General features: G+C 39.5%; 1 protein-coding gene across 1 annotated transcript; it reads left to right on the top strand.

The window, feature by feature from the left end:
• Positions 1-4521: 4521 nt before the first annotated feature.
• Positions 4522-5813, top strand: LOC136234824 (protein ZW2-like). Its single transcript, XM_066024310.1, has one exon. It carries the CDS (start codon positions 4910-4912, stop codon positions 5621-5623), a length of 714 nt encoding a protein of 237 aa, XP_065880382.1. The 5' UTR covers positions 4522-4909; the 3' UTR covers positions 5624-5813.
• Positions 5814-23974: the final 18161 nt, after the last annotated feature.

Below are 23974 nucleotides of genomic sequence, written 5' to 3'. Positions count from 1 at the left end.
CTCAAAGGAAGTACCAGTCACATACAACAATATTCAGCTATCTTGACTCGTGTTGTTCAGAGGGGTCAGTTTTATGCTTCTGCCCCTCAGCCCGGTGATGCTGGCAAAACGGGGGAGAAAGATACACAACCAGCAGAAGGAACTCAACAAAAGAAACATCATCCCAGCTCAACTTCTGCTGCCCCCGATAAGCAAACCCAGCAACAAGACCCTAGTCAGCAACCGAAATCCAAGTCCAAACAAATCAAGTCAACCTTAGAAAATAGAATTCTTAGTTAGCTTGATTGTTTAGATACTTTATTGTTGACATATTTCTTTGTATCTGAATACTATCAATACAAGCATCTTTTCACATACTTGTCTTTTTATCTATGATGCTTTATAAGCTGTGCTAAATGTTGACCTTTCTCATATAACTACTCATTGAACAAAATAAATTGAAACTTGTGAACATAAAAAATTATACAAGTACTTGGCCACTGAGCAAAACCACTCAGTCCCAATTAATATACTCAGCTTACCTTAACTCTGATACCTGAACTTGACTAAGTATTAAAACTGAGTAAAGGAAAAATGTTCCAAGTATTAACCTACTTCTGAAGCTGACCTTAGACTCATTTCGATTAAATCTTAGAAGGTTTAGAATTGAACTAAGTCAGTGGATTCAAGCCTTAGTTTCACTCGATTAGATCTTAGAAGGTTTAGAGTTGAACTAAGTCAGTAGATCCAACCCTTACGGGGGAGTATTTTCAGAAGTATAAAAGGTCAACTATCATGGGGGAGCTCAACACTGAGTTCCTTGTTAAATATTTTTGCCAACATCAAAATGGGGGAGTTTGTTGAAACACCTTTCCACATGATTTTGATTTGACAAAATTATTTAAGTTAATCCCATGATTAAACAATTAAATTTAAGTGCTTTGATTTAATTGTACTAATTTGTGTGTTCAATGTTGAGTAAGTTAAGTAATAAGAACAGGAACTAAAAATCTATAAGAGAAAGTCAAGACGAAGTCAGCAGATGCAAGAAGCTGAGTAAAATGCAACTCAGCTTAAGCGAAAGAAATGTCTTCTTCAGAAAAGCTTGAAGGCGAAGCCGATGAGTCAAGCTGAGTAGTCGTCAGGTCGATGATCCGTCAACTTGGAAGACAAGGTCTGACAATTCAGAAATATGTCGGAAGGACCTTTTCGAGAAGCATGGACCATCTGATTATTTACTAGAAGACAAATCTGGCGCAAAAAGACAAACCTGGCGTTAGAAGACAAACCTGGCTCCTGACGAAAACAGAAGACAGGATTGGCCTGCAGCACTGAGTGCTGACCAAGTGATGACGAATGAAGACTGTTTCCCCACAACGGCTATGTCAGGATTCAAATCATTGGCGCCTCAAAGATCACTATAAAAGGCCAATTCATCACTTGGATCAAAGACAAGACAGACAAGCAAATCTTCATCAAGTCAATTCATTTGCAAAATCCAAAATAGAAGTTGTCTGAAAAGAAAAAAGCAAGCTCTTACACCAACTCCTATTTTTGTGTAAAAGTCTAGAGTGATTTTATTCATCTAAAGTGTTATTCACTAAGTGAGAACAAATCTTGTATCATCTGTAAAAGGTTAGAGAAGCTGAGTACTCGGTTATAGTACTCAGTGGTAGAGAGAAGCTGAGTACTCAGTTATAGTACTCAGTGGTAGATAGGATTGAGTAGAGGAATAGAGGACGGTACTCTTGCATACTCAGTTGCTATTGTAAAAGGTTTGTGCTCTACCTTTAAAGAGCTCAGTAGAGGATTGAAAAAGCTCGGAGGGATTCCGGGGACTGGACGTAGGCGGAGAGGCCGAACCAGGATAAGTCTGCTGAGTAACTTCTAACCCTTTCTCTTGATATATATATGTATGTGTTGCTTGCTTAACATTACTCAGTAAAAAAAATTGTACATGCTGAAGCTGAGTAATCTGAGTGCTGAGTTGGAAACTGACTCAAGTGTTACTTTCCAACTCACTATTGAAACAGCTCTAGTCAGTGTCTATCTAAAGCTGTCTCACACCATACTCAGCCTTGCTGACCTAAAATTGAGCTAAAGGATCAAATCTTAAAATAAGTCAGCCTTAATTATTAAAAAGTTATAATAGTTCCTAACCCCTCCCTTGGAACTAACTTTACTACGTTACACGGGACCAACACAAACCGTTACATCACGTTACCACTGACCCCATCCATAACGAAGCATTAAGTTTGAATCATAACGATTTCCGCTCGACGACCAACACCAACTCAGCATCTCAATAGGCAACACATATCTCCACAAACCCTAGAGTTTGTAGCCCCCTCAACTAGCTCAAATATGTTATAAATAGGAGGAATTCTATAAGGTACACATTCAATCATTAGATCATTTCTCATAACTTTTAATCACTATTGTGTTCATCCTTATCACATCTCTAAAAACTTACTTAGGCACCGAAGTGAAGTCCCGGTTATGACCTCCTCCTATAATCCTTTTTTTTATGTCTTATTTCAAGCTTGTTCAGGGATCTACAAGATTCAACCACATCAAATATGATAAAAAAAACGACATGCTATTAAAGATTAAGTTGAAGAATAAAAAAATTAATCAAAGACGATTTAGACCATCTCCAACAATCTACTTAATTTTACATGCTCCAACTCTATTTGTTCATATTTTATCTTCAGTTGTGAGTAGTGTTTACATGGATTCTAAATAAAATCTTAAATATAATAAAAATAAAAGTCAAGACATTTCATACTTTAAATTTAGAGTATGGAAAATCTTACTGCACTTTTACCGTAAGAATTTGCAGCTCAATTAAAACTAGACATGTTTATGGACCCACTGGCCCACCTGGTCCGTCCAAACCCGCTATTTATGGGTTGTGCTTGGACATGCATATTTCATGTTTAGTTTGGTCCGGCTGACCCTGCTTAAACCTGCACCTAAAATGAGATGAGATTAAGATTTAACTTAAAAGCCTGAACCCGGTCCAGTCCGATCAGACTGTATATTATATATTATAAATATTTTTATTTAATTAGATTATTTATTATTATAATTATTTTGTTAAAAATATTACTAATTGTTTCTGAAAGAAAATTTATAGTTTTAACTAAACATGATAAACAATTGAATTAGCAATTATAGGAGCGGCTTCCTTTAAAAAAAACAACTATTATATACACATTTTCATATTTTGCTAATTTACTACAATTACAGACATTATTTTATATAAAAAGAGCATGGGTTGGACTGGACCTCGATATAGGAATTATATTAAGTTCAATAAGATTCTAGTCTGGATCCAATCTAACTCATTGGTTCACGTAAGAATGCACGTAAAATACCAAAAGGAGTTATTCATGCTCAAGCAAGTTTCAACAATACTATTGTGACCGTTATAGATATACGGGGACGAGTAATTCCTTTGAAGAGTTTTGAAGTGGAATATGGGTATCCTGCTTGAAGCGTAAGAGTTTTTCTCTATTTCAAGTGCCAAAAGAGAGGACTCGACCGGGTCAGAGCGTAAGCTAGTAATGCTTTCGGCTAAGGAACCTCTTTTTTCTTTTTCTTTTTCTTTTTTTATGTAAGCAGCTAATCTTTTCTGCGAATCCGCCTCCATCTTCTTCCTGGAAGCTTTAGCTGTATTGGCATTGGCACAACTTCGTTAGGCAGCAAAGCTTTAGCCGTATTGATTGAATAGAAAGAGACATAGACAAGTAAATCTCTTATGAATTTTAAGGTATTGGGAATTCATCATTCGAAGGGAAGTAGACTACTTAAGAATTTCACAGATCTAATTTTTTTAATGTATTGGGGATAAGCCTTTTCCTACTAATTTTTTTAAGAAATCACTTCTAAAACTCAAAAATTCATAACCTCTCGGTCATACGACAACAACATTTATCGTTGCACCAAGATTCATCATTGGTACTCTATTTTAGGATACCAATAAAAAATGCTATTAGATATATTAAAAGTATTTAAAAAGTAAGAAACGTATTTTGGAGGTAATTTTAAAACATTTTTGAAATAATACTTTCTACCGATCAATATATGATATACAGTGAAACTTTCATAAATTAATACTTGATAAATTAATAACCTCTTTAAAATAATAATTTTTTCTGATTCCGACTTGAGTCAGATCACTAATTTTATACTCGATAAATTAATAACCTAATTAATAAAATTTCATGATCACAGTATTATTAATTTATAGAGGGTTCTGTATGGTAGGATATATATATATATGGAATTAAAAACAATTTTAATTGATTGGGAAAGGAAGGAAGTATGAACGGAGTTCTGGCCGAGAAAAGTTCAGTATTTAACAAAGTCGGTGAGGAACCTAGCTACCAGAGGACAACAGAAGGAATGTTGCTGCAGCAGAAACCAGTTTCTAGTGAACATAATTTCCGGCGGTACCTGATTGCCGCGTAGATTCCGTGTCGGCTGGCGATGAAAACCGACATTTTTTTTTTAAATAATCGCGGCATTTAACATTATCTTAGCCCAGAAGTTGTGCTTCTTTTAACGAGAAAAGGAAGTGTACTGCACGTGTCCCAGTAGTTCATACCCAGCTGCCTCCAGGCATCGCTGGAGCTTTCGAGAAAAAAAAAAAAAAAAAAGGTTTATTAACCACCGGTTGGCGGTTGCTCTGGTATACTTCACCGCCATACCAGCAGCATATAATCAAGATCCACGTATGGCTCAGGCGATGACATTATATGCAGCTTACTGATGAAGCAAATATGGAGTAAAGTCAAAAGTCCCTTTCGCATAATTTAATAGATAAAGTCAGAAAACAAATGCCTTGATGGCAATTGCCTCCTCTCTCCGCATATATATGATGATCTTATTTTGAACTCCATCTGCTTCAACTGCATCTTTCCCAATGCCGAATCCTAGTGGGAATTATGAGACCTTCTCTAATTGGCTCAATCGCCAAAAGACTCTGCTACAGCAACTGCTGCACGCAATTTCACCAGAAAATCCATACAACACCGCGCAACAACACAGCAATTTGATCGACCTGGTGTTATCTCATTATACACTCTACTATCAGGAGAAAGGGATTGCCGCTAGAGAAGATCCATTTCTCTTTCTGAATCCTCCATGGCTCACTTCTTTCGAGAGAACTCTGCTTTGGCTCGGAGATTTCAAACCATCTATAATTTTCAGGTTAGTTAACAGCTCTGTAACGGATTTAACGGCGGAGCAGAGTGAAAGAATCGAGCAGCTGAAAGCTGTGACAAGAAGAGAGGAACGACAGTTGACGGAGAGAATGGCGGGGATTCAAGAGAGCTTAGCATCAGCACCTATTTATAGCTTGGCAAGACGATCTCACCGGCTGATTGACGGAGAAATATCATGGATGGAAGAAGCTGTGGAGGCGTTGAAGGCGGCGATGCTGGCAATCTTGGAGAACGCTGATGTCCTTCGGAGATCGACGGCAGCGAATGTGGTGGAGATTTTGAGTCCCATTCAGGCTATCAGATTTCTAGCTGCAGGAGTTAATTTTCAATTAGAAATAAGAAGATGGGGCCAGCAAAGAGACTGGGAAAGAGCTTCCACTAGTAACGGTAATGGCGTCTTGTTTTGGTTTTGAATATCAGTTCTATATTCTGTTATATTTCCCATGTTCAAAATTGAACACAAGATGTCATGTGTGTTAAATCCATCATTTATTTTGATGGATGTCTATTTTTCCATTCATTTCCTGCAAAGTGAATGAATGATGGTTGTCTATTTATTTAGTGATTTTTATTACTATTATTTATTTCATTCCCTTTAAGAAAGGCATTGCTATTTGTACAATATATATATATATATATATATATATATATATATATATATATATATATATATTATTTATAATAAATCTTATTTTATATAAGGATTTGATACATGATGCTGATGACATGTTGACCAAAAATGTTTAAACGGATAATCAAGAGAAATTAGATAAAAAGATTTAACTTAAAGCAACCGAGGAGCATTGGCAATTATAAGTTTATTAACATGAGGATATAGTATTAAAAGGAACTTATACATATAATATTAAAAGAAACAATATGAGTGTTTGGACATGTCGAATGATGCATGGGTGATTTGAAAGCGACATAGAAACGTTGGGGAAGCAAAGCACGTGTAGGAATGCCATTTCAAAGGCTCAGGTCGCCAATCCGGGGATGGATTGGCAACTCGAGCCCAATCTATCTCGGACGAGCAACTAAGGTCGGCAACCTCACTTTCGGCCAACGACCCCAAATTAGGCTCGAAGTTTTCATGCCTAACCGTGTGGTGGATTTAAGACATGATTTTAATCGGCAAAAATAAATCTAAAACACCAAATTTGGTTCCACAAATCACATGAAAGGATAAAAATAGAATCATATCTCACCGAGGAATGAGAGTTGATCCATTTGATGGTAGAAACCGAGATTCAGATCACAACTGGCAATCCCTCCACGATCACATTCACGGAAGGAAAGACTGGAACAAAGTCCCAAGCTCAAATCGTACTGTTGTTGGCCGAATTACACGGGAATGATCAGAGCATTAGAGTCGGTTGTTACAAACAACCGTAGCTAAAGATCCTTTTAGCCATGGTTATTTGAAACAACCATGGCCAAAACATAAGGCATTAGAGTCGGTTATACATAAAAACTGACTCTAATGCCTTTTTGGCCACGGTCAACCAACCGTGACTAAAGATACCAAGCATTTGCCACGCCCCCTTTTGGTCACGGTCCTACAACCGTGGCTAATAACGGTAAACGACCGTGGCCACAAGCCATTTCTGTACTAGTGTAGAAGCTGAATTGCATTTATCCATCTTGAATTCTTTTAAAATAGCTTCTGCATATGACTTCTGAGACAAAAAGACACCTTCATCACTTTGCTTAACTTCAATGCCCAAATAATATGACATCAGCCCCAAATCCGTCATCTCATAATTATTTGTCATCAACTTCTTAAATTCTTCAATCATCTTTTGATCAGATCCTGTGAAAATTAAATCATCAACATATAAGCATACATACATTATTTTTCCATCCTCATTCTCCTTGATATACAAAGCATGCTCATATGGACATCTTATGAAGCCATTCTTCTGGAAATAGTCATCGATGCAAGAATACCAAGCCCTTGGAGCTTGCTTAAGGCCATACAAAGCCTTTTTTAACTTCAACACCTTATCTTCTTGTCCTTTCACAGTATAACCCAATGGTTGATTGACATAAAATTCTTCTTCAAGAGTTCCATTTAAGAATGCTGATTTGACATCCATTTGGTGAATTTTCCATCCTTGTTGAGCTGCCAAAGAAATAACTAATCGGATTGTCTCGATTCGAGCCACCGGAGCAAAAACTTCTTCATAATCAATTCCGGCCTTTTGAGAAAAACCTTTTGCAACAAGGCGAGCTTTATACTTCTCCACTTTTCCTTTGGCATTTTTCTTTATTTTGAAAATCCACTTCACTGCTACAGCTTTTTTTCCCTTTGGCAGTGTTGTCAATTCCCAAGTGTCATTCTTCTTTATGGAATTTATTTCTTCATCCATTGCTTGTCTCCATTTCTTTTCCTGAAGAGCTTCTTCAAATTGTACAGGTTCTGTATCAGCAAACAAACAGAATAAAGTAGCGTTATCTACTTCTTCAGTTTCTGCATAAATATCACTCAAGCTTCTCATTCGAGGCTGCCTTTCTGATGAACTTCCTGGGGATGAGTCTGTCACATTTGTCTGAGATGTGGAAGGTGAATTCGGTGGTGTGATAATTACATCTTCATTTTGACCTGCAAAATCATCATCATATACAAGAAGAAAATCATAATTTTCATCTTCTGGAATCTCCCAATTCCAAGAGATTTCTTTTTGAAATTCTGCATCTCTGCTTATCACAACTTTTCCATTCCGAGGATTATAAAATTTATAACCTTTGGAATTTTTTGCATAGCCAATAAACACCATCTTCTCACTTTTATCATCCAATTTGCTTCTCAATTCGTCAGCAACATGAACATAACCAAGACAACCAAATACTTTTACATGAGAAATATTTGGTTTCTTTCCACACTATGCTTCATTAGGGGTCTTTCGCAAAAGCTTCTTTGAAGGACTTCTATTATTTAAATAGACTGCACATGTTACTGCTTTTGCCCAAAATTCTTTTGGCATACCTTTGCACTTCATCATGCTTCGGGTCATGTTAAGAATGGTTCTATTTTTCCGTTCCACGACACCATTTTGTTGAGGAGATCTTAGAATAGTAAGCAATCGATGAACACCATTATAATCACAAAACTTATTGAATTTCTCAGATATATTCTCCTCATCGATCAGTTCGCAATGGTTGAATCTTCAAGCCGCTTTCATTCTCAACTAGTGCTTTAAATTTTTTAAACACTTCAAATGCTTCAGATTTTGCCTTCAAAAAATAAAACCATGTTTTCCGAGTATAATCATCAATAAATAATAAGAAATACCGGCTTCCTCCATGTGAACTCAGATTAATGGGACCACAAATATCTGCATGCACCAATTCAAGTAGCTTTGATGTGCTTGCCAAAGACTCCTTTGGAAAACTCTTTCTGGATTGCTTCCCGTACATACATCCTTCACAAATCTGATTGGGATGATTTATAGAAGGTAATCCATGCACCATTTGTTGCTTGCACATTTGCTCCAGTCCACCAAAATTCAAATGACCCATTCTGAGATGCCACAACCATGCAGAATCTGATGAGGCTTTCAAACACATAGGTTGATCACTGCTGATTTTTAATTTGAACATCTTGTTTGCAGACATAGGAACTTTTGCAATCATTTTTTTCTTTCCATCTTTCATAACCAGCCCATTCCTATTCATATCCACCTCATAACCTTTCTCCAAAAGTTGTCCAATACTCAAAATATTGGATTTCAAAGCTGGAACATAATAAACATGAGAAATAAATTGATGATCTCCATTCTTCAGTTTGATAAGAATGTCACAGCTTCCCACAACTGGAACTTTTGTTTTGTCACCGAAAGAAATACTTCCTTTCTTAGATTCATCAAGCTTATAAAAAAGTTCTTTATTTCCCGTCATATGATTGCTTACTCCCGAGTCAAGATACCAAGACTCCTTGCTCCTTGCTTCATCTTCGCTACATGTCAGTAACAAAGTTGATTCTTCATCGTCCGCCTCAGCAAAATTGGCATGTTCGTCTTTAAAAGGTTCAGATTTACACTCAGTAGCATAATGCCCAAATTCTTGACAATTGTAACATTGCACACGAGATTTATCACGACCATGCCAATTATTTCCACGGCCTTGGAAATTGTTGCCTCTACCACGTCCTCTTGCATTCCATTGCTGATTATTTGTGGCTTCATTATTGTGGAAATTTCTGCCACCTCTACCTCTTCCATTATATCCACGATTCCAGCCACGGCCACGGCCACGGCCTCTACCTCTTGATCTTCCTCTTCCTCTTCCCATTCCATATCCACCTTCAAATTGCTTCTTTTCTTCTTTATCATTCAAATCTAGTTTCGCCTGCAACACCTGAGCGACAGGTTCTTCTCTATTTTTTAATCTCTCCTCATGGGCTTGTAACGAACCCAAGAGTTGATCTACAGACATAGTCTCCAGATCTTTTGATTCTTCAATGGCAGTCACCACGTAATCAAATTTCTGAGTCAAAGAACGAATGATTTTTTCTATCACAAGAACATCCTCCATTTTTTCTCCATATCTCTTCAACTGATTGACAATTACCAAAGTTCTATTAAAGAACTCATCAATTTTCTTTGACTCTTTCATCTTGAGTTTCTCATACTCACTTCTCAAGGTTTGCAAACGCACCTTCACTACTTTATCTTTCCCCTTAAAGGAATTTTCGAGAATCTTCCATGCCTCCTTCGCTGTTGTTGCAGTCGAAATTTTCACAAACATATTCTCATCCAGACACATGTGGATTAGAGAGAGTGCTTGTTGGTCTTTCTTCCTTTTCACTTTTTGAGCATTCGTCAATTCCTCCTCATTCTCTGGCTGATCATATCCAGTTTCTACCATTTCCCATACATCTTGGGAACCCAACAAAGCCTTCATTCTAATGCACCAATTATCATAGTTTTCCTTTGATAATTGTAGATATTTGTATGGAATCATTCCATTCATCATTGTAGAGAATTTTTGCTGGCTCTGATACCAATTTGTTGGATCAAATAAATAAACTTTCACAGGTAACAGAGGAAGAGTATAATTGCTGGAAGAAAATTCTCTTGTCTTACTACTTGTATTGATAGGTATTTATAGATTACAAACATGACTCTTAGTAAACAACATTAACTCTCTATAAATACAGATACAGACAAAGATACAGAAATGACTCTTGAACACTCTATAAATACAGATACAGAAATGACTCTTGGATAATACACTGAACCACATTAAAGACTCTATTAATTATAAGTTTATTATTTCAACACCATATCCTTTCAAAATCTACAATCACCTCCTTATCCTCTTCTCAAATCTCCAATTAACCCTCTTCCTTAAACACTGTTAACTTTTTCTTCCCACAAAAGTTAAATATTGAACATTAAATTGAAAAAGGTACTCATTCTACCGGTTCAACATCTTCTCCATTGATCAAATGCATCAGCTACACAAATTATATATTATGGGTTATACTTGCACTCAACCACATAGCTTCGTTGGAGGACAAGTTTTCAGCTATGAACTTGATGTTGGTCCCGTATAACGTGACAAGGTTAGTTCCAGGGGGGGGGGATAGGAACTATTTAAAATTTTGTCCGTTAAGGCTGACTTATTTTCTTTGAGAAAAGGTTTACACAGCGGCGCTAAGTAGATTTAAGACACAAGCTTAGTCAACTGGTGACTAAGTCTGCTTCTTTCCTTGAGTCAGGAGATAGCACTTAAGTCTATTCCTGAACTCAGCTTCTTAGTGCACTCAACTTGGCGTGATTTCGTTACTTAGTCAGTTTTATAGCAAGCAATATATAAAGGAGTTTAAAGGTTAGAAATATGTTACTCAGCAGACGTATCCTGGTTCGGCCTCTCCGCCTACGTCCAGTCCCCGAAACTCATTCCGAGCTTTTTGAATCCTCTACTGAGCTCTTTAAAGGTAGAGCACAAAACCTTTTACAATAGAAGCTGAGTATACAAGAGTACCTTCCTCTATTCCTCTACTCACTCCTATACCTACCGCTGAGTACTATAACCGAGTACTCAGCTTCTCCTTTCTATTCTACTAGAAATGATAAGTGTTTGTCCTAAACAACAATTGCTAAGACATTTTAGATGAATGAAATCACTCTAGACTTTTACACAATGATTGGAATTGGTGTAAGATTTGCTTTGCTTTTCTCACAGAATTTCAAGTATGAATTTGGTCAGCGTTTTGACTTGATTGAAGATCTGCATCGAATGAAGCATTTGAAAGGCCTATTTATAGTGACACTTCGAACACCGGTGATTTCGAATTTCAAAATAACCGTTGGAGGCTAACGGCTTCCTGTCGCTATCATTCTGGACGTGCTCAGTGTCGTTGGCTAATGAGATTCTTGTATCTTCTGTTTACGGCAGTGCTCAGCAGCTTTTCGTCAGTTGAACAGAATGTTTCGACATTTATAGTAAAGTCTTCTAGACAGCTTCCTGTGCCTTCTGAGCTTTACCCAAAGTAGAAATAATTTGTCTCCAAGTTCATTCCGTTCTCATGCTGACTTGTACTTCTTATCGTTCAACTCAGCAGCTTCATCTTGAAGCAATTGATAGAAGGCTTCTCGATCCTTCTTCATGCTGAGCTAGTGCTTTACTTAGAACGACTGCGTTTTGTCTTCCTGGGCCGCGAGGTCTTGATCTGTTGACTTGGGCTTGACTTCCTCTTATGGGCCTTTAGGCTTAGTATCTTAATGTCTTATAAATCAAGTTAACTCAACATTGAACAAACACATTAGTGTGAATAAATCAAAGCATTTAAATTTAATGTGTTAGAATATTTTTATCATTCACATAAATAATTTTGTCAAATCAAAATCATATGGAAAGGTGTTTCAACAAACTCCCCCATTTTGATGTTGGCAAAAATATTCAATAAGGAATTCAGTGTTGAGCTTCCCCATGATAGTTGACCTTGTTTTTCTTAAGATACTCCCCCGTAAGGGTTGAGCTACTAACTTAGTTTTACTTTAAACATTTCAAGGTTTAATCAAGTAAGTCTAAGGTCAGTTTTCAGAAATAGGTCAGCTCATGGAACATATTCTAATTAACTTAGTTAAGATGTGCGGAAGATTTAGATATCAGAGTACGCTGAGTATATCTTTGTTCAATGAGTTTTAGTTGAGAAGACATGTAAAAGAGGTCAACATATAGATCAACACAGCAGACAATCATGAAGCAATGTAAGCACATAACATAGTTGATTTAATGAAGATACGTTAAATGTTAAGTACAAAACATAAGTAAGCATCACATAAGATTAGTCAGTTTTGAAAAAGGTAGATGCATGCATAGTTTTGTATTAAGGGTCAGCACAACACAATACATCAGGAAAAGACTACAAGTTTTAAATCTAGCAATCCTAGTCAAGCTATTTTTTCTTGTAGTTGATCTGGACAGGATGCTCTTTGGCTTTTCCCTTTTGTTTCTGCTGACTTCCAGATGCTTCTCCTGATTGTTGAGTTCTTTGAGCTTGTTCTTTCTCCCCCGTTTTGTCAGCATCGGGAGGAGGAGGAATGAAGGTGTCGTTGAGGGCAGCACGAGTTAATCGGACAGAGAATGCCTTAAGATTGCGTGTGCTTTCATTTATGCCATCAAAAACAGGAACACCATCATCCAAGACAGAACGTGGAACCCTGACCGAGGCACTGAGCATACTCAGGATGTATTCTTGAGACTTCCCAACCCAGGTTATAGAATCAGTCAGCATGGCAAAGGCTTGATGAAACATCTTAAGCAGAGCCGAGTCATAATACTGATGTTGAACATTTGAGTGGCGCACATGGTTGAAAGTGACTTGAGAGTACCTCAGAATTTCATTCGTCTTGAGTTGGTCAGTTTCCATCTCTTCCTTACTCTAGTTGAGTAGACGGACAACCTCACTAATTTGCTCAATGGAGCATTGGGAGGAGGAAGAGAGTTGCTCGTTGGTTCTGGCTTGCTCAGATTGAAGCTGGGTGAAGAGTTGATGAACTTCAGTAGAAGTTGCATACATTGAGTTCGTAGCTGACAGGTTATGAAGTTGACCCTGAAGAGAGTTCATGTGATTGACCATTGTCAGCTGGAGTTCGGCCAGCTTTGTTATTGATTCCTGTCTGGGCTGTTGAGACTGAAGTGAAGTCATGACACTCAGAAGATCCTTAAGACCTTTGATTTCTGTGAGAAGCTGAGTGACAGACGAAAGTTGAGTTGGCTCAACAGGAACTGACCCAGCGGCATCGGCATTGATTTGATGGAGGTCCTGGAGTAGAGCTTGAGCTGAGTCAATGATTCTTCGACCAGACTCAGTGGCATTCAGATAAGCATAGGATCCATCATTGTTTGACCCAGTTGCCGGAATATGAATAAAACCGGATGGAGGAGGTGTTTGGTTCAGTTCATTATTTGAAGTAACAGCATGATCAGCGGCTGGACTTGAGTTTAGATTGCCAGCAGGAGCTGACTGGTTGATATTCTGCACTTGTGGTTGTGGAAGAGGATGATCGGCAGAATTATCTACTTGCTCAGAGTCAGGCTGGAGCTGACTGGTTTGAGGAGGTTGAGGTGTTTCAGCACTGACCTGAGCAGGTATTTCCTTAGCTAGCTCAACATGTTGAGGAGTAGGAACTTCGAGCACTTGCTCAGTATCACCTTGGCTTAGAGGAGCAGTTGAGTCGGCATGTTCCTTAGGCTGAGAAACAGAGGCTTGCTTTTCCTGTTGCTCTGGTGGAGACTCAGTGGGATTTGAGAAGAATTTGAACTGCATATCTGAGAGGTCAGTGATTGGATCCCGCAGTGGTGAGTCATGCATAAGATCAATGACAGGGGATTTATGTGCCTTCTTCTTAAGTCTCCTTAATCTCTTAGTCTTTTGAGGAGAGGGGTCAGCAGGAATGGACTCAATTGAGTCAGTAGGTGAAGTTGCCCCTTGATTAGTGTGATCCTTTGCTGTTGGCTCAACTTCTTCTTCAACCTGCTCAGTGTAGGTTGTTTCATGTTGTTCAACATTTGATGGCTCATGTTGCTCAACATTTGCTATCTCCTCAGCATCAAACTGACCACCCAATTCTTCTTGATCTTGGTCAGTGGGATTTTTCTCAAGAACAATGCCCTGACTTCTCACAAAATGAGAGTCTTCAGAGATAACTACTCCAAGTGGGGGTACGTCGATGAGACTTAACCCAGAAGAGATTTTCTTCGTCTTCCTAAGTGGTTGCTCATCAGGAGTGTCCTGTTTTTCTTCTTCTTCCTCAGGCTCAACTTGCCTTTTGAGGTTTTCTGCTGACTTAGGCTCATCCTGTCCTTGTGCCACTTGAGGCTTTGTTCCTCTGGATACAAACCGAACCTTCTTCGGTGGAGAAACAACATCTTTTGAAGAGGTCTGAATAGCTTTTCTTTTTCTGTCCTGTTTGTCAGCTTGAACTTTCCTCTTTTTCTTTCCTTCTCTGGTCTGCATCCCCTCGGTTTCCTGAACAGCGGCCCCTTTTCCTTTCTTGGGCACAATTGGTTGATCTTAGAATAAACCAAACAGTGCAGCTGCAGTATTTTCTGTACCCCAGGTGTGGATTTCCTCAACCAAGCTCACCCGGTGATCTTTGAGGATTCTGGTAATAATGGAGCCTAACCTAAGGGTTCCAGTACTTCTTTGAAACCCACCGATTATAAAGACTGGCATGTTGATCGGCTTATAGGTCAGCATGTGCCAGATGAAGCACTGCTCAAAGTTTGACGCTGAGTTGGTGGAGTTGACCTTTGGAAAGAGGAAATTGGTCAGTATGTAGTGGGCCATCTTTTGGTGTTGACCCATGGAGGTACTCGAGATTTCCCTGACATGACCTTCAGGTTTACAGAACTCAGCGGGATACTCAATTTTATCTTGGTCACCTGATTTGTGAAGTTTTGCTCCTTCGTTTTTCAGTTTTAGCAGTGAGGCAAGGTAAGAAGGGTTGATGAAGATATCTTTCCCTTTAACCTTGGTGACCATGTAGTCCCGGTCATCATCAGCGGCTCTGAGGTTAGTGTAGAACTCCTTCACTAACTTAGGATAGGTGGCTTCTCGAGTTGAGAACAGCTCGGTCCAGTCATTCTTTGAGATCCACTCACAGAAGGGTTGCTCAGCTTCCACAAATCCATTCGAAAACCAGCGAGAGTGGTCAACCTTATACCCCCTTACGCTCTCGTAGACTGGGGAGTAGGTGCGTTCCACCGGTTTCTTTGCCTTGTCCTGCTTTTGTTTCCCTTTTGAGGAGGTAGCTTGGTCAGCCTTGGTTTTCTTGCTCGGTGTAGTGACCTTAGAGTGGTCACGCTGACTAGTTTCTTGAGACTTGGTGGGAGTCTTGCTATATTCCTGCTGAGCAGGAGATGGAGGATTTTCATCGGAGCGGTTGTCGTCGTAACCGGCACCGGAGACATTCTGAGAATCGTTAGACATGATTCTTAGAGAAGTTTGAGAAGTTTGGGAATTTTTAGAGAAGAGAGTATTTGAATACCAGAAATTTCTAAGCGTAAAGAGGTAAAAGTGGGAAATCGTCCACTATTTATAGAGGCGTCGAGTTGATCTGAAGCGTTGATGTGGCCGTTTCACCTCGAGATACTCAATCGATAAAGATTCTGGCATTTATGACACATTCGGCGCATGTATTTTCTAATTATTGCGCTTACGTCATTCTAGGTGGCTATTTAATTCGCGTGTTTCGCATTAAATTTTGCAACGGATCTTTATTCAATGTTAAGGATTCCAAACGTTTAAAGTTCTGAGTAGTCAGTGTTACGCAAAGGAATTATTCATGTGCTTAGTAGCTCAGCTTAAGATAACCACTCAGCGTGTATATCTACTCAGCATGTAATAGTTATTGATTTAGCACAAATCATTTAGCATGGTAATTCACTCAGCATGCATATATCACATATTATACTTGGAATTTATTGAAGAGGATTAAACATACCAATGGCTTCTCTAAGTATGTTGAATTGCTCACGAGCCAACTGTAGACACCGAGTCGGAGGACCTGTGATGAAAACCCACGACAAACGGCTAAATCGGTTGATTCCATTGGTTAAGAAAATAAAAAAAATCAAAGGGAAACTCGAAGAACCGGCACGTGATAGCCCCGCTAACAAATGCCGTATCTCCCGAGTAAGGCTGGGCACGTTCATCGTCATGTCGATAAATGAGAGGGCCCCGGAGGTCGAGCGTCGGCCGGTGAATGACCAACGTTGCTCTCGGCAACGATCGTCGCTCCATAAATAACGGCGTGCGGCGCGTGATAGGGGTCAAAAACCCCTATCTTTGGGTACGGTTTTAGAACGGTTTTTAGAGTAATTTGGTTAATAAGCGAGCAATTCTCGCATTTAAATGCTTTTGTGTGAGTTAGTTAGAAATTGGGAACGTTCTATTTACTTTTCGTCGTTTAGGCTCGTTTTGTGATCAATTTAGGCAAATACGGCCGGAATAACATGCATATTAGAATTCCGTTATCTTTTGAAGCTAATTGGTCCGTCAAAAGTCGCACCAAACAAAGCGTTTGCTCAAAATAAGCGATTGACGGATCAATTTGGCTTTTGGACTAATGTTTCCTGGAGTTTTTATGCGTGTGCAGGTGTAAGTTCGGACGAAAAAGGGTATAGAAGTCATCCGGCACGGATCGAGCGCGTTTCGGGCGAAAACGCTCGGTAAGCAAGACCCCCCGGCAGCCGCTCGGTGAATTGAGCATCGGCACGCAGCCCGGGCAGTAGCCCAGGCACCACCCAGGCACTGCCCAAGCACTGCCCAGGCACTGCCCAGGCAGCGCCCAGGCACTGCCCAGGCAGTGTGCCTGCTCGCCGAGCAGGCACCCAGGGGCCTGCTCGCCGAGCAGAGGCTGCTCGTCGCAATTCTGCTCGGCGAGCAGCCTTTCCTGCTCGGCGAGCAGACCTGCGGGAATTGGTCAAAAAGACCAATCCCGCCCCCACGAAGCCACGTTCGGCCCCACATCTTCCTACACCAATAAGGACACGAAATTAGGTCAAAACGAGACCCGAGACGCGGCTATAAATAGGAATTTCCAATTGTAAATTAGATATCTTTTACTTTTGTAATTAGCTTAGCTTCCACCTTGAGAAATCCTCTCCACCTCCTCCATAACCTTCAAACCTCCATTGAAGACACCTCCGAAGCTCCGTTCACCGAGGATTACTCAAGGTCCATCCTTAAATCCTAGAAAGACGCCTGCATTGGTAGACAGGTTCCCTGAAAGGGATTTTTCTTCTTTTATATTCTGTCTAGCCTCTGATACATGCTATGAATTCTAGGTTTATTGTAACTTCGTGACAATTCCTTCATCTTTGATATATAATATAGATTTTGTTTATTCAACTGTTTTGATGTTTTAATCTTTGTCTTACGCTTTGTCTGATTGGTTTAACTCATTCGATAATCCCAAAATTAGGTTGTCACATATTGCGAGCTGAATCTGACCTAGTCAGTGCCTATAGGATTGACGACCCTATAGAAGATTAAACCCAAATTACTGAGCCTTAGAGCTAGTTTCGGCCTTACAAGGGAATCACAAACTAGGGACTTTAGGAGGATAGGTCGGGTTAATCGCCTTGGACATAAGCGACTTAGTTTCAATTCAATTGCTTAAACACTCTATCATTGTTATCATCGTATTCCTTCATGTTCATTCAGTTAATTGCTTTGGTAAAAGATCAATTAGGGGTAGAGTAATTTAGTTAGGCTTAGAATAACTTAGCTAGAATTAGATAACTTAATTAGAATTAGTGTAATTCAATCTAGGAGTAGATTAATTAAACAAAACCAAACTCAAAACCCCCTAAGCCTAGATAACATCCGAGACTTAGTAATTCGGTACTTGCAGAAATAAATCCTGTGGACGATAACCTGGACTTAAACCCAGAAATTTATTACTTGATAATGACGGGGTACACTTATCCCTCAGATCGGGTTCTTCACGGAATCCGCATCAAGTTTTTGGCGCCGTTGCCGGGGAATAGTAGATTAATTCTATAAATACCCGACAACCGCCAATAATCAAGTTTTTGGCACCGTTGCCGGGGAATAGTAGATTAATTCTATAAATACCCGACAACCGCCAATAATCAAGTTTTTGGCGCCATTGCCGGGGAGAGTAGATTAATTCTATAAATCCCGACAACCGCCAATCATCAAGTTTTTGGCGCCGTTGCCGGGGATTTATTTCTTCTGCAATATCGAACCAAAGGTCGACTTGTTAGTTTAGGCATTCTTTTGTAAATATCCTTTGTTTATATCGTTTATATCTGCTTATGTATAATTCTTTATAACTTTTGTAGTTGTTCATATCTTTTGTATTCTGTCCATAACTATATACTTTTTACTTATCAACTTTTGTGCTAGAATTTCACTTTTTCTCAGCGTTCTCTGATCAATGAATTGGCAAGAAAGAGTCGAGTGGCAAGCTCAAAAGTTTACTATCCCATCAAGACGATACATTCATGCCCTGGAGAATGAGGCTCCCAATCCCTCCATGGCCGAGTTAAATAAGAAAATGGATATCTTGATGGCGAAACTGAGCCTCAACACCAATGAGAGTGTAAGTTTTGTGGGTAATCACCAAAGGTACAATTCTAACCCCAATTCTTATATCTTTTATGATAATAATTAGAGGAGACCTCAACACTCAAATCTGTCCTACGGGAATCCTAACATGTTGAGGCCTCCAAATAGGTTTGTTAATGAGCACAGGGAAAACGAATTGGGAATGTTCCTTTACGAACAAGCAAGCCAAGTTCCTCCACAACCCTCTAGCTCACGAGATGAGGTGCTGTCCCTTTTGAAAGGAATATCAGCCCGACTTACAATCAACGAGGAGGTTTGCAAGGACTTGAGCAACCAATTGGCTCAAATAAACCATGAGATGCAAGAGCAATCCCGAGATGCTTTCCCAGGCATAAAGGAAAACATAGAAATCCCAAAAAGGGAATCAGCTCAAGCCATCTCCTTGAGGAATCACAAAAAGGTAGAACCAAGTCCACTATCACATGCATCACTCGAGGTAAGTGAGGAACCGGAAGCGGTAAGCAACCCCGGTTCAAAATCTGAATTTCTAAATCATGTGATAGAGATAAAAGATCAAATCAAAACTTGTGTATCTCAACTACCTCTTCCTCAAAAATTAGAAAAGTTTAGGTTTGCTTCATGCTCAGAAGTTTTCATTCTCTTCGACCTACCAAGAGAATCCAAAAGGGAGCAAACCAAACTTTTTAATAATATGTTCAAATTCGGCCTCCTACTTTCATTAAACTTATTAGAGGATCTTAATCCATTTTGTAGGTACGGGTTATTTGTTAAGGAGTTCGAGTTCCTAACCCGAGTAGAAGCATACACTTAGGCGGGAATTCTATATCGAGCTCACCGACTATAACGTAGCGCTTCTTGGGAGGCAACCCAAGTTTTAATAAAACTTTTCAGGTTTGTTTTATTTACATTATACATTGATCTTTTAGTTTAGTCTTTTTAGTTTTCTTTTACGTTTTTTTTAAAGTGTTCGTTTAAAAAAATAAAAAAAAAATAATAAGAAAAAAATAAATAAATAAATAAATATTTTTTTTAGTTGTTTAGTTTTATTTTATTTTATTTTATTTTTATTTTTATTTTTATTATTATTATTTTTTTATTATTATTTTAAAGTTTTCAGGTTCAAAATAAAATTAAAAAAAAAAAAAAAATTGGCCCCAGGAGGCCCAGCTCGCCGAGCTGGGCACTGCCGCCCAGCTCGACGCGCGCTGGGCATGGCGCCCAGCCTGCCGCTGGGCACTGCTGCCTAGCGGCGGTGCTCGACCGCGATTAAGGAATTTTTTTTTTCGAGATTTTTTTTTTTAAAAATCCCGAACGAAGCTGAAATAAAAAAAAAAAAAAAATTTGCCACCGCAAATCGTCAAGCTTTTGCGATTGCGATAAAATCCGTAAGTTTTCTTCTCCACCCTAACTTTTTACACTCGTACTTCATGATTTATGATGCAATATTGGAACTTATTGCATAATTTTAGTGTGAGGAGGAGGGGTAGACAAACTTACAAAAATTGTATAAATTTTTAATTTTTGTTGCGTCGTGTCTAGTTTAGGTTTGTGTTTTGGTGTTTTATTTATGTTTTTGCATGATTAGGACCTAAAACCGTGAACCTCCTTCAAATCTAAACTTCGTTATTTATCTTTGAGGGCTGAGAACCGAATCTAAAATTGCATGACAACTAGTTTAGGCGTAGGACACAACTCTTGTATCTGTAAAAGCATGAGCTACAGTTTGCATTTAGACCCTACTTTTGAAGAAATGCTAAAATCATTACTTAGGTAGATAACTTAAGAATTGAAGGCATGTGATATTAAACTTGAGTTTGGGGAAAACTAGTAAACACAAAATTGAAACCCAAAGAATTGCGAGCTGAATTTGAGCCTAAGAGCGAACATCAAAAAACTCTTTTTCTTGACATTTTTGTGTGAATGCTTTGACTTGTGGAAGATTACAGATTTTGCACCTAATACTGTGTTGAACCTACATGCAATGATTTGAGATGATAAACGATGAATCAGCCTCATTAGAATTAACCCTTTTCTTTACCTTATTTTTTTCTTTTTCATCCACTCTAGGAAGCCCCTTTGAGCCGACATTTTTGTAGTTCGTAGATTTTTCTTTCGTTCTAACCCGTTTTTGTGAACCACAACTTGGTTCGCTACTTAACCGTCGTTTTTGCAAAGCTCGAACTGAGCCTTTATTTTCTTCTAGCGCTTTATCTTTGTTTATGGCATTACAGTAGCAAGCCAAAAGGCTAAGAAGTGAATGAGCATCACTATCCCAAAAAGAAAAAAAAAGGGGAGAGAAAAACAGAAAAAAAAAGAAAAAAAAGAGACGAACAAAAGGGAAAACAAAACTTCATTCCCCAGTTCCTAAAAATAAAAAACGTCTCAAGAAAATATCCGAAAAAAAAAATAAGGGACGAATAAAGAGCTCAGTCACTTCATATTCGTTAAGGCCATTTTAACTTTGTTTTTTTTGTAGCGCTAGAACTTTTAACCCTTGTTGTACCTTTAACCCTCTAACCACATTACAACCCCAATTAGAGGCTGTTTTTGATATCATCGGAGTCATATAGCATAATAGAGGAACTCGGATGAACGTGCAAAATCAACGTAATCCTAAGCAAGAACATAAGCCGAGAGAAAACACCTTAGCCACCAAAAAAATTGTGTGAATGAGTGAACTACCTATGGTGAGGTGTTTTACTTAGCGATCCCCTCAAGCTCGTCTAATTGAACATGTGTCCTTTTTGCTTAAAACTATGACCTATTGTAATTGAAATGCGGCTTTTGGATATCGTGTCTCTACTTTGTATTTCCGAAAGCATGTAATTACAGATGCTCGAAATTGTGTCAAGCACCTAGTCAAACTGGAAAGTTTTCTAGCTTGCTTGTGATGGCGGGTTTAGTTTTTTAGTTTACTTGGGGACAAGTAAAGTTTTAAGTGCGAGGAGGTTTGATAGGGGTCAAAAACCCCTATCTTTGGGTACGGTTTTAGGACGGTTTTTAGAGTAATTTGGTTAATAAGCGAGCAATTCTCGCATTTAAATGCTTTTGTGTGAGTTAGTTAGAAATTGGGAACGTTCTATTTACTTTTCGTCGTTTAGGCTCGTTTTGTGATCAATTTAGGCAAATACGGCCGGAATAACATGCATATTAGAATTCCGTTATCTTTTGAAGCTAATTGGTCCGTCAAAAGTCGCACCAAACAAAGCGTTTGCTCAAAATAAGCGATTGACGGATCAATTTGGCTTTTGGACTAATGTTTCCTGAAGTTTTTATGCGTGTGCAGGTGTAAGTTCGGACGAAAAAGGGTATAGAAGTCATCCGGCACGGATCGAGCGCGTTTTGGGCGAAAACGCTCGGTAAGCAGGACCCCCCGGCAGCCGCTCGGCGAATTGAGCATTGGCACGCAGCCCGGGCAGCAGCCCAGGCAGCGCCCAGGCACTGCCCAGGCAGTGTGCCTGCTCACCGAGCAAGCAGTGCCTGCTCGCCGAGCAGGCACCCAGGGGCCTGCTCGCCGAGCAGAGGCTGCTCGTCGCAATTCTGCTCGGCGAGCAGCCTTTCCTGCTCGGCGAGCAGACCTGCGGGAATTGGTCAAAAAGACCAATTCCGCCCCCACGAAGCCACGTTCGGCCCCACATCTTCCTACACCAACAAGGACACGAAATTAGGTCAAAACGAGACACGAGGCGCGGCTATAAATAGGAATTTCCAATTGTAAATTAGATATCTTTTACTTTTGTAATTAGCTTAGCTTCCACCTTGAGAAATCCTCTCCACCTCCTCCATAACCTTCAAACCTCCATTGAAGACACCTCCGAAGCTCCGTTCACCGAGGATTACTCAAGCTCCATCCTTAAATCCTAGAAAGACGCCTGCATTGGTAGACAGGTTCCCTGAAAGGGATTTTTCTTCTTTTATATTCTGTCTAGCCTCTGATACATGCTATGAATTCTAGGTTTATTGTAACTTCGTGACAATTCCTTCATCTTTGATATATAATATAGATTTTGTTTATTCAACTGTTTTGATGTTTTAATCTTTGTCTTACGCTTTGTCTGATTGGTTTAACTCATTCGATAATCCCAAAATTAGGTTGTCACATATTGCGAGCTGAATCTGACCTAGTCAGTGCCTATAGGATTGACGACCCTATAGAAGATTAAGCCCAAATTACTGAGCCTTAGAGCTAGTTTCGGCCTTACAAGGGAATCACGAACTAGGGACTTTAGGAGGATAGGTCGGGTTAATCACCTTGGACATAAGCGACTTAGTTTCAATTCAATTGCTTAAACACTCTATCATTATTATCATCGTATTCCTTCATGTTCATTCAGTTAATTGCTTTGGTAAAAGATCAATTAGGGGTAGAGTAATTTAGTTAGGCTTAGAATAACTTAGCTAGAATTAGATAACTTAATTAGAATTAGTGTAATTCAATCTAGGAGTAGATTAATTAAACAAAACCAAACTCAAAACCCCCTAAGCCTAGATAACATCCGAGACTTAGTAATTCGGTACTTGCAGAAATAAATCATGTGGACGATAACCTGGACTTAAACCCAGAAATTTATTACTTGATAACGACGGGGTACACTTATCCCTTAGTGAGGTTTCGCAAGAAACCGCATCAGCGCGTCGAGCGCCCGCCCGACGAGCCGAGCGTGAAGCGTCATCTGTCGGACGGTGGGCATCGCCCGTCGAGCGTTGGCTATGGCCCGACGCGCGATTGGCGTCGCCCGACGACCGTTGGGTGTCCGCACTCGGCCACGTCGGGCGTCGCCTAGCCGTCGTTGGGCGACACCCGACGACGCCAAGCGGATGCCCGACGACGTCGGGCGGACGCCCCAACCACGCCGGGCGGACACCCAACGTTCGTTGGGCGAATGCCCAACATCTGTTGGGCGCGCGCGCCCAATACAAGTGGGGCGTTCGTCCAACCAAGGTTGGTCGTTCGCCCAACCTAAGTTGGGCGTTCGCCCAACTGATGTTGGGCGTCGCCCATTTTTTTAGGATCTGTGCCTATAAAAGGCACGGATCCCCATGCATTTAGAGAGAGGAGATTTTTTGGAGCTTTCTCACTCTAGACATTTTTAGAGAGAGAAAGTCAATTTTTTGGGAGAAAATATTTTTTTCCTAAAAAAATCCAAATTTTCTAAAAATTAAATATTTTACCAAAACACCGAAAAAT

This window comes from Euphorbia lathyris, chromosome 7 (genome assembly GCF_963576675.1).
Source record: "Euphorbia lathyris chromosome 7, ddEupLath1.1, whole genome shotgun sequence".
Taxonomy (NCBI): Eukaryota; Viridiplantae; Streptophyta; class Magnoliopsida; order Malpighiales; family Euphorbiaceae; genus Euphorbia; species Euphorbia lathyris.
This window is presented reverse-complemented; position numbering and strand designations above follow the sequence as displayed.

Coding starts and splice junctions, on each gene's coding strand:
- LOC136234824 (XM_066024310.1), top strand. CDS start 4,910: ATGCCGAATCCTAGTGGGAATTATGAGACCTTCTCTAATTGGCTCAAT.